The sequence below is a fragment of the Euphorbia lathyris genome, chromosome 8, assembly GCF_963576675.1.
Source record: "Euphorbia lathyris chromosome 8, ddEupLath1.1, whole genome shotgun sequence".
NCBI classification, from domain to species: Eukaryota; Viridiplantae; Streptophyta; class Magnoliopsida; order Malpighiales; family Euphorbiaceae; genus Euphorbia; species Euphorbia lathyris.
The window spans coordinates 55,388,639-55,400,335 of record NC_088917.1 but is presented as its reverse complement, the minus strand read 5'-3'; the positions used below and the strand labels follow the sequence as shown (position 1 = coordinate 55,400,335).

Below are 11,697 nucleotides of genomic sequence, written 5' to 3'. Positions count from 1 at the left end.
TAAACCAAGGTATAAACCTTTGAAAGCTCTTGAAGCAAACTTCTCTTTATGAGTTTGTGTATCAGTAATAAAACACAGACAACCAAAACTTCTTAATTCATCGTACACATGCTCTTTACCAAACAGCTGAAAATGACGACTCTTCCATTTAAGTACCTATGTTGGTAAATGTTGATCAAATGGGTAGCAAGCAACGTGGCTTCCTTCCAGAACCTATTTGACAACTTAGATTGAAAGAATAAGGCTCTAGTTGTTTTAACTAGAAACTTGTGTTTTCTTTCCACCACTCCATTCTGTTGGAGTGTGTGAATATATGAATTTCGGTGCACTATGCTTGCTCCCTTAAACAATCATTGAGTTGCAAAATAAGTGAATTGAGTCCCATTATTTGTGCGGATATTTTGAATGATAACATTTAACTATGTCTTGGTCATGTTTATGTTGTTGAATTAATCTAGGCACCTGATCTTTTGAACTAAAAAGAAAGCTCATGTAACTCTAGCATGGTCATCTACTATAGTGAGCATATATAGCTCTAGTCAATAACACTTGTCTATATGGATAACCATTTTTCACTTTATTATACGAAGACATAAACACAAAAGTTTAGCATTACTCCTTGATTGTTCGTGCCGGTCTGACTTGGCTTGTGTCGATTCAACTGGAAAAAATGAATAACGTGAGACTCGAAGATGAAGGGTGAGGGTACGATTATTGGTCGTATTTTATACTGGAAAATGCAGAAATAACTATCTTCTTCATTCGAATAGTGATTTAGGACTAATTAAAACTTCAGAATAGCAAATAAGTAGGAATTGGTATAATGTAAAAAAAATATGGCTAATTAACAAGCAGAATAATGAAGTGTGTATATACATACATATATATATATATATATGGGTGAGATCTGGTGTGACAATGGCTTATGGTGTGGCAATGAGCTTATAGTGTGACATAATAAAACTACATAGTTTTGGTAGGGAATCTCAACTTAATTTGTAGATTGATCGGCTACTTCTCCATCGCCTCATCAACCTTTCTCCACCGTTTCGACTCGCTAATCTTTCTTTTCCTGTAAAATTCAGTCCTATTACGTCAAAGCCTCCCTCTTGCAGCTGCTCTTTCTATGCGATTTCATCAAGCGGCGATCTCGTGGCGTCCATGGTAATTAAGTAAAACATGTTTCTGCTTTGCCCTTCATTGTTGTTAGGCTTTTCTGTGCCAACCACCATGACTGGGATTTCTTGTGTTGCTTTTCTACCGGAGGACTACATCGGAATCGGGGTCCTCTTCAACGCTAACCTGCGATTTTCCGGATCTACCAGTCCTTCGATTATCCACGCCTCTGTATTCTAACTAACTGTACCACTTGTTCCATGTAACTGTATTATTTGTTCCAACTAAATGTACGATTTGTTCCGAGTGAATGTACCATTTGTTAACTGTATTATTTGTTCCAACTAAATGTACCATTTGTTCCGAGTGAATGTATCATTTGTTCTAGAGGGATATTTATATAAGCCCGTGAAATTACCATGATGCCCCCGTGAGTTTTTTTAGAATTTTCATTTATTTACGAAATTGTCACAGGCTCCCTTTCTTGTCACACCATGAGAAATCTGTCACACATGATCTCTTTGATATATATATATATATATATATATATATATATATATATATATATATATATATATGGCAATAAAAATGAATTGTATTACCAACCTCACAAGTAAATTTGAACTTCAAGCTTGGGAATCCTTAGTATTAAAATGTTTTTCAATTACAAGCAACTTAATAGTACAAAAACTCTTCTAAAATTTTGATTTCCTAAAAGAAAAGAAAACTCAACTTTCTAACACTGAAATTTTGAACGAACTCGATTACAAATTTCCACTTTCTAGCTATGAGCTTCCTCTATTTGTAGGGAAGGAGAAGGAGAAGGAATGGAAGGGGATGGCAAATCTGCCTTAAATTCTTTGCATTCTTGTGATTACCTTTTAAATTTAAAAAATGATTGTAGCGGCTGCCCCTCCTTTCATTAATGTTCAAATTGTCTTATATGTTGTTTAATTTCTGAATTTGGTTTGAGGTTAGCTTGATTCTACAAATTCCGAAATTTACAGTCTCGATTTCTTTTCGGTTGCCCCTTTTTAGTGTAGAAAAGAGAACCCCGATTGTAAAATGTCATCCCTCGAGTTTGGCGGCTTTTTTATTCTATGTGTAAATGTAACATGGAATTTGTCGCGTGTAACAATGTAAATTCACAAATTATAAAAGCTTTTTTCCTATATTTATGCTCAATTATTAATAGTTTCATTTTACTTTTAAATATCAAAGTCATTTATAATAGAAATTTACAAGTAGACTATATGTAAATGTGGCTTAGAATTTAGAAGTTATTTGTAAAATCATTTGCCATGACTCTAAAATGTCACTTTCCCAATGTAAACCACATTTAAAATCTACTTGATTACAATTTCAAACACAAAATGAGTTAATAAGCAAACATTAATCTAACGAATTACAATTTAAAATATGACATTTTTAAATTGTGGTTGGAATATGGTAAATTATATCTTAATAGAGATCATATCTCGAGGTATAATGAATTAATCTAAAAACATAAGATAGAGAATTCATATTCTTACACAACTTTAAAATTTGTAAGAATTTCAAATGAGATTCGTTAAAACCTGAAAAATGTCTCAGACAAAAATAAGTATCTACACATATCAAAGATTTCATTACCACATGTACCTTTAGATATTCTTTTCCAAGAAATCTTTTTACCATTGACATTAAAATAATAGGGCCACATCACGCGAACTTTCTTTCCCACCACAACTATAAAGCATCCCTAATTATATAATGAATAATAGTCCCCTAAAGTTTCCTTACATAATTTAAGTTTAAGAGCCACACAAATCCTAAGTTTTTATACCAATTTCCAAAATTAAAGCAATATTTTTTTTATGTCATGTTGCTTTGGGTATGGATCCTACCAGATCTATCTCCCATGTCGAGGACAATATGGTAAGGATTGGCCTTTGACTAGTTATCTGATAGAGAATATGTTAATAGACATTAAGGGTAATACTGAAGTAAGGAACACGTGGTTTTGAGGCTATGAAGGTTAGTTACAAAAGAGTGGGAGTGAGATGGAGCTTATGTTAGTATATATTAAGGGTAGTGTGAGGAGGAGTATTGAGAATTATGTTGAGCTTTCTATTTGAATGCTTAGGCAGAGGCTCTACCTTCTACTAAACATGAGATTCGATTTAGCTCAATTCATTTATCTTGTTTCAATTTGCATTCTTACTTATGTATTTCGTTTTTCTAAATACTATGTAGTTTTACCTAGTAAGTCTGGTTATCCAGACAAGTGTATGTGATCCTTCATGAGATTCACAAATTCCCTCATGTAGCTCTCCGAGTACATAGTTACCTTCTTTAGGTGTAACAAATTTTAACTAGACATGACTGAAAGACCTTCTATAGAGTTGTTCATTTAAGATTGAATATATGGCTTCCCTTCTTACAATCATGCCCGCTTCTACCAGATCTTCAAGCAAAGTTCCTTAGATCATATATTCTTAAATGGGGGTTGTCCAATTCGTTTCCACTAGCTCCTCTACTAATGCTTTATTGTTTTATTTACTGGAGGAGCTCTAGATTTCAAATGGGTATACCAAACATCTCCAACCGTCTTTGTTGGCTGTTGATTTGGGCAACTTGTCTACTTTCGTGTTCTACTCTCTAGCAATGTTTATCATTTTCCAATTGGTGCCTTTCTCCTACAGCTTCTACAACATCTTTTATACTTATTCGAAATATTGAACCGTTGAATCATTATTTGTCGATAGTTTTTGTTTATTTGATTCACATTCAACTTGAATCACTGAAGATTTGTACTCTCTCAAATCCCATCTGCTCAAGGATTTCTATTCCTCGGATGATAGCCTCATATTCGGTTGCATTGTTCAATGCGGGAAAGTCTAGTTTAGTGGAATATGAATTTTGTATCTTGACCGGACCAGATTACTCGACTCTTTCTATTGTGGATGCTCCATCCACATACATTTCCCACCCCTTTGGGTGGTAGGGGTGTTTCAGTTGCTTTTCCTCATAATTCTACACTAAAGTCAACTAAAACTTGGCTTTTTAATGTAGTCCTAGATTCATATCTGATATCAAACTATCCCAATCTAACGGCCTATTCAACTATTCTTATAGGTGTTCTGGGTTCGAATAACACCTTTCGGAGCATGAAAGTTGTTCTAACCATTATGGTGCTTGGAAATATAGTTTAATTGTACCAAGTCTGTCAGAACTGCTAGTGCCATCTTCTCAAACTTGGGATACCTTAGCTCCATGCTTTTCAACACTATGATGGTGTAGTAGACCGAATATTGACGGCTTTATTGTTCTTTTAAATTAAAACATATTGTCTCGTCTGTTGCAGATAGATTCAAATATAGTGTTTCTCCTTTCCCTGGCCGACTGATCAATATCGGCGAGGATATGAATGTTTTAATCTCTTCCAATGCTTTTTGACAATCATTTGTCCATTTGAATTATGCCTTCTTGATAGCCTTATAAGAAAGGAAGACATCTCGTGACTGAGCAAGACAAATCTTCACAAGGCGTAAATCTTCCCATTCTACTTTTGTACCATATGGTTTCTTTACCAGGACTACATTTGTCAACCACTCGAGATATTGCACCTCTTGAACAAAACTTGATTCTAGTAGCTTGGCTATCTCTTTCCCCACCGCTCTTTATAATAGGGTCTACATTGAGTTTATGGGTCATGACTTTCGGGTCTACTCCCTAAATATCCTTTGTTCACCAAGACAATACTTATTGCTCCTCTTTTAGGATTTTAATAATTTCTTCTTTCACATTCCTCTTTAGATTTTTACATATTCGGAGGACTCGTCCTTCTCCTACATTGATTATTTCAATCTCTCCCATGGACTCAATGTTTGAAAGCTCTCCTTTATCCTGTATTGTGTCTTTGGAGGGCCCGACTACATAAGATATGGGGCTATTTTCCGATTACCCCTCGCCATTGCCAAACAACCTCTTCCAGTTGAAATCTACAAGGTTAAGTGTTGTACTTACACAAACGCTTCTGATTCTGACATTGTAGGCCAATGACATTGCCAAACAACCTCATATATTCCTACAAAACAGAGAGTGATCAAATCTTGACAGGGGACTCTTCAACGCTCAAGTTAGCCTAGATTCTAAATGCACAAAAAGAGATTTGATCTAGCGACAAAAGATCCAGCTAAGCCTTCTAAACTGGATCTAAAAATATTAGCTACTGTCATCATATATATATATATATATATATATATATATATATATATAAAGAATAGGTGTTTAAACGAAGATATATATTTACTCGAGATCGAGAATTCATTGCTCCGAAATCTCGACAACAGGCAGCCGCTGAACATCATGATATGTTTATCATCAGCTTAATATCAATGAGACATGCAACAAGATAATGCGTGAATCAATGAGTCATTCAATATTGTACACAATAAAGTAGATTATATAATAATAATTAAATGAATTTGAGAAAACAACATACAAATAGCATGTTTTATAGCTAAACTGAACTTGCATGAGAAGATGATCATTGAATGGCAACATTTCCAACCATGCTCCTTATTACACGATGCTTCTTCAATTTTCTCCTTCTCAGACTACTTGCCCTGCGCAATAAAACCTTGAATCCTTAACAATCTCCCCATCTATAAAGAAATTGATATTGCATACATAGGGAAAGTTATACTTGCCAGTATTGATTGTGCAATACGAATGCATCGGTTGCCACTTTTTTACCGTCATCATTCCGGTTCCAATGATACACTGCATGAGTCCTGTTCATTATCTCCAATGTTGAATGCCCATAACTTGCTTCTCTGAATGCCGAGTAATCTGGTTGAGGATCTCTAAACCTACAGGTACATACAATCAAATACATACTTGATTAGCATAATAAGTTTGTGATCATCCAACTGAAAATTTATAGCATCACCCATTATAATTGATCTTTTTTTCCCAAATCGAGGCTGAAATCTAAGTTATGTAGTTTTCCTTACTTTCCAGCAAGACCTTCTTGATTTCCTCCATCTCCAACCGTAATGTAGACTGGAGCAGATTTGTCTGCTATAGGATATCGCTCACCACTTGATACATTGTAGTTAATATTGGAGATTCGATACTAGATTTCAAACGGAGAAAAAATCAGTATTCATGGCTGATAAAGAAAAAATATTTATCCAGTTGCATAAATATTGTAATATGAAACACATCACTAAACTGCAACACTATATCAACAATAACTACATGATTGAAAAGCAGGGTAATTTAGAATGCAATTTGTCACAATGCCTACAAGAGAAAAAGATCAATATCAATAACGCTGACTCATAACACTTTTTCTCAGTTCCAAATTGCAATAAATTTACCATAATACAAAAAAAGGAAATGGATAACTAAAGCAGTAGATAACTGTACCGATCTTTCATATGCATGAACATGTCCAGCAAAAATTACGTCAACTTTGTGATGGATAAACCACTCTTCAAAGGCTGCTCGCATACTTTCACCCTCCATAAAGTGTGCTTCATTGCTATTGTAGATTGGGACGTGCATAAGAACAATAAGCCAAGGTGTCTTTTCCCTGTTAACCTTTTTTAGTTCTACCCTAAGCCATTCCCACTGGGGTGTATATTTCACTGTCGAAAGTTACAAAAGACAAACGCAATATAAATCACAGGAATAAAATCTTCAGTTCCAAAATACAAATTTTATAGTGAGAGAGAGACGGAGAAGAGAAAATACTAAATGGTATAATAAAGTGCAAAGAAAAGGATAAGAAATTCTCTTGAGATGAATAAGGAAATGATAAAATCCTATGCTAAAAACAAATGGACACTCGCAATGCATATCAGCTATAAAATCCCTATAGACAGGCCATTGGTACAACAAGAAACGTAAAAGAAGAAGAAAAAAAAAGCTAAGGTGTGGTTCATAGCAATGTGAGTGAAAGGATATTAATGGCTTACAAACTAGTGGTTTTTGAGAAGAGGGAGAAACTCTATACGCATGTTTTTTCTGCTAAAGAAATCACTGAGGTAAAATTCTTATGGTCCTTCTTCCTGTGGCATAGAACTGTAAAGGAGCTAGAAAATGCAATATCTTTTTCCTTACTAATATATTATAAAAAAAAGTGATTTTTTTTCTTAGTACATGTTTTAAAAAATGAGATTAACACGCTGAATGATAAATCAAATATAGAATAAACAGTGAGGGACTGGAAACTTACCAAAAGGAGAATAACTCGATAGAACGATTATATGAGCAGATGCTCGTCTGATGGCATACCATAGAGGATTGCTGCTTTGAGAGGCCAAATAAGGGGTAGGATAACGATGAAGATATGATTTGAAAGGAATGACTTCCCCCTGAATGTATTACAATTAAGGGATCAGGAAAAAAAAAAAGTATTATGCTAAGACCTTTTCTATGACATTAATAACCATGGATGCTTCTATAACAGAATGTGAAACTCAAAAACAAGCTGAAGGAATCAAGTAGCAATTCAAAAGACAGAAAAACTTAAAACAAAATGAAATTGAAACGTGAAAAAAATAATTTCGGAAAAACAGATTAAATGTGCAAAGGCTGATCCATGTACAAAAGGTTTGAAACAAAAAGACGCTTCCTTTAATGATGCAAAGAACAAGCATATATAAGGTGACATTTGGTTCTTTCCTATTCCATGGAATGAGCAAAAAGAAATAAAAAAGGGAAAAAACTAAAGCACAAAACCAATAAGCAGTAAAAAGACGCTTCAATAAAAATAGAACAACCTGGCTTGTGAACTATCCAGCAAATGCTCATTGTTTCAGTCCAATTAATTTTGTGAAGTACAAATAAAAAATGCATATAATTTGAAAACAGCAAAAGTATTATCGGTCAGTAATAACATTCATTATTATTCTGACATTTACCATGTAAGGCATGTACTCTATTTCATGATTTCCAGCTGACCACATCCATGGTTGATATGCTGCAGTTTTTTCAACGAACCGACCCCAAGAATCCCACCGAATACCAACATCATTATACTGGTACCTATCTGCATAAGCGAGATCTCCAACAAATAAAACAGCCTGGGCTCCACTCTGCATGAAATGCTCAAGAGTAGACAAGGAATTATAGGTCTGCCCCAAGTCACCTGGAATGTGCAAGGAGCTAATCATAAATAGAATAATATTATAGAAAAATCATATTAAGTTGTTAGACCATGTATACAAAGATAACATGAATGACAAGTAATGTTTTCTAGAAGTAGAGCAGGAGCAAATCCACATATAAGCTGTGAACATCATCAATGGATAGTCTGATAGAGTGACACGAAATTAGGAAAAGAAAATAGAAAGTTTAATGGTTCAGGCTTTTAAGAAAAGAGAGATCCTCTTAGATAGAGTTATGTTCCCTTAAAAGGATGAGATTTGGTAAATCATATTATGACAAAGAAAATTACACTAACTGTTTTGTCAGATACTAATTTAAGTTTTTATTTTACTGGGATAAGCATCTGCTTTTTTTTTTCTTTTTCTTTCTTCACCTTTAATAACTTTTACTTAACAAAAGCAATAACAAACAATCCTTTCTTTTTTTATTGTAAATAAGCAAGTATTTGCAAAATCGTTATTATAATGAATAACTAATTCTCTCTAAACTCAGGCCATTTGAAGTATTTGCAATCATCATTATATATCTTAGGATAAAATAATTTCAGACATGAAACACGCACAACTTCATTTGGCATGAAAACTCGACATTAATTCTTTCACACTGAAACCAACAAATATTTCAAAGTAGGCTGGTATCATATTAATTTATGGAAAAAACATTTTGAAATCTCCCCCTGAAGACTCTAACTGGCAACTTACCAATTATTCCAAACTTGTAAGGAACATCCGGGTTAACTGTTGGAGGCGTTTGAAACCAAAATTCCCGAGAAGAATCATCATTCCCAATCTTGTAATAATATTTGGTGTCATACTGGAAATAAGAAACAACTCAAGTGATTAAAGAGAGTTTTGAACCAGAAATTTCCTCACCATATCATTTGGCCAGGAGAAATTAATTAGCAATGGAAAATTTAGATCCAAAAAGTAATATAAATAATTAGACAGGAAAGAAAGCAGAGATTTTTCATGATATATTTACAGCGTGAAAGAGCAACATAATTAAAGAAAGCATTGAGTCAGTGTTGAGTATAGTGGGCACATATATATCACTAAATGATGACCTGCTACATTGTACAACCTAGAAGTAGTTGCTTCGTATTTCCTCTTTCAATGAGTTTCTTTAGCTATAAAACCACCAACTGTACAAATATGGAATAACAAGTTGCTTCCTATTTCAAGAGCTCGGAGCCAAGAGACTAGATACAAGTAATAAAGTGATAAGTAAAGTATCGTATCCACAGGGATTGAGGACCAAAGCTTATAAGAAATACTATGTAGAACAGGGTGTTCGTGGGGTGTATATTCTTTAATTTGAGAGATGTTGTTTGAACAGTAACAGAGTCAATGATTTCGTTAATTAAAAGAAGTACTTAATGATGGTAAAAGGCAGAACAGGTTAAGCACAGCGGAACAGGTTACTTTCAGCCTCTAAACACCCTATAAGCGTGTAATGGATTTTTCCACAGTTCAATTTCACATTACCTCAAGGCCTTCCAGGAGGCATTGATGAATATACCCAGACTTGTATTTGTAAAAGGTATAGTTTGTAGCTGTGCCCTCAGCACTAAAATCATATTTCTTCTCTGAGATGCCATATTGTACCACACTGGATCCCATTTCATCAGGTGTCACCCATGATATAATTACAGCTTTTCCATTGTAATCACCTTGGGTTATATGAACCTACACAATGTAGCAAATTAGAGAAGGGCTAATGTATGTGTGAGTACTACTAACATAGAAAATACGACACAACACATACTAGCCTCTTTTCCTTCCTTTCAATCTACTCATTCTCCCATGAGAACGAGTACCAAAAACAGTGTTTGGAGTTAAAAGTAGCAGGAAGTCTTCATGTTTTTTGACAAATAGATTGAAGAATTACTTAACTCGAACGACTTGCTCAAGCTAAAGCTCAAGATAATTATCAGTTCTATTTCCATACATTTTCAACTTGTAACAATTTTCATCCCAATGACCGAAATAAAATTATGCAAAAAACAAATGTTCTGAATCTGATAACTATTCACCACAGTTTATGGATCACATCTAACGAAACAACCAAAAGTCGAAAACTACTTTTGTTAAATCCACTAATTTTATTAAGAAGTTCATGGAGAAAGAGTGGCATTTTTCATGGAGTCAAGAAGGATCTAGTTATCTACACATCTAAAATATCTAAGATAAGTCTGTCTGCAGGTTCAGTAATGGTGAAAAAAAAAACAGAATTCCGTCGAAATGAACAATGAAAGCACAAGAAACCATAAAATGTAGACAATTATTTGACATAGCAGAGTGTTTATGTTAAGTAGAAATTAGACGATAAAATATCTTACTTGTTGAGGTGCATTATAACCCTTGGGAACAGCAAATACTTCATTATCAAGAGGAATATCGACAGATGGCCACTCCGACCGAACAAAAGAACTGGTGATCCCCGCTTTCCCGTTGTTCACGAATCCCAGGAAGACGAAGAACGCCAAAATGAGTCGAAGCAATAACGGCTCCATCTTAATGTTGATCAATCATACAGTGAAAAAAAACTTCAATTACCTGAACAACAGATGGAATCCGACAAGTATGAATTAAGAAAAACAATATCTATTAGAGCATAAGAAGAAATTTAGAGAGAGTAAAAGAAAAACCTCAGGATAATAGCAGGCAGGAGAAGTGGAGGTTGCGTAGGTTAGCAGAGAGGAGTGATGATAATGGGAGGGAGGCGTAAGCTAGAGAGATTCCTGCAACTTTTTATTTTCTTTTTCCAGAGACTGCCAGTCGGGACCCATAACGGCGAGACGACATTTTCGTAATCCATAAAACGAACATACAAATTGGATATTTTCGTTTTTAGGATCTTAATTATTTTTTATATATATAGTTATTTCTAATTATATTTATATAGATTATAGGATCTTTTTTGTTGCAACAGATTATAGGATTTTTTTTTGTTCCAAAACCTTTTTACTTTTCGTTTCCCTATTTAGTAAATTATGGTATAATAATCCATAATAAATGTGAAAAGGTATTACTCTAATAAACGAGAAATTTTATAGTACTCCGGAAGTAATACTCTCGGCCAATCAAAATCGTTTTTGCATCTCACTACATGAGTATGATTGGTGGAAAGAGAAATATATATACACGTGTCATGGGTTGATTGGTAAGCAGTATTACTCCAGGAGTACCCTAAAATTTTCCCTAATAAACAATAGAGTTTCATAAGCTTTTTATCTAAGGTTTATTTTGTCAAATTAAATATATTTTTTTTATTGAGTCAAATTAAATATCTTAATGACACTTTTTTTTTCTTCTTATAGAATGATGGATTGTATTATACATCTTTAACTCACCCCTATTTTATAGAGCTATAAGACATTTTATAGAGCTATAAGACATTTTTTATAATTTGGCAACT

The 11,697-nt window shown here is 34.0% G+C and overlaps 1 protein-coding gene across 1 annotated transcript; it reads right to left on the bottom strand.

The window, feature by feature from the left end:
• Nucleotides 1–5,503: 5,503 nt before the first annotated feature.
• On the bottom strand, nucleotides 5,504–11,081 carry LOC136203038 (bifunctional purple acid phosphatase 26-like). The gene is made up of 10 exons (XM_065994073.1): nucleotides 10,928–11,081; nucleotides 10,619–10,835; nucleotides 9,765–9,965; nucleotides 8,982–9,093; nucleotides 8,034–8,260; nucleotides 7,346–7,484; nucleotides 6,535–6,755; nucleotides 6,117–6,238; nucleotides 5,811–5,972; nucleotides 5,504–5,726 (listed from the first exon to the last, which is right to left on the bottom strand). Exons 2-10 carry the CDS (start codon nucleotides 10,790–10,792, stop codon nucleotides 5,648–5,650), a joined length of 1,437 nt encoding a protein of 478 aa, XP_065850145.1. The 5' UTR covers nucleotides 10,793–10,835; nucleotides 10,928–11,081; the 3' UTR covers nucleotides 5,504–5,647.
• Between the last annotated feature and the right edge of the window lie 616 nt (nucleotides 11,082–11,697).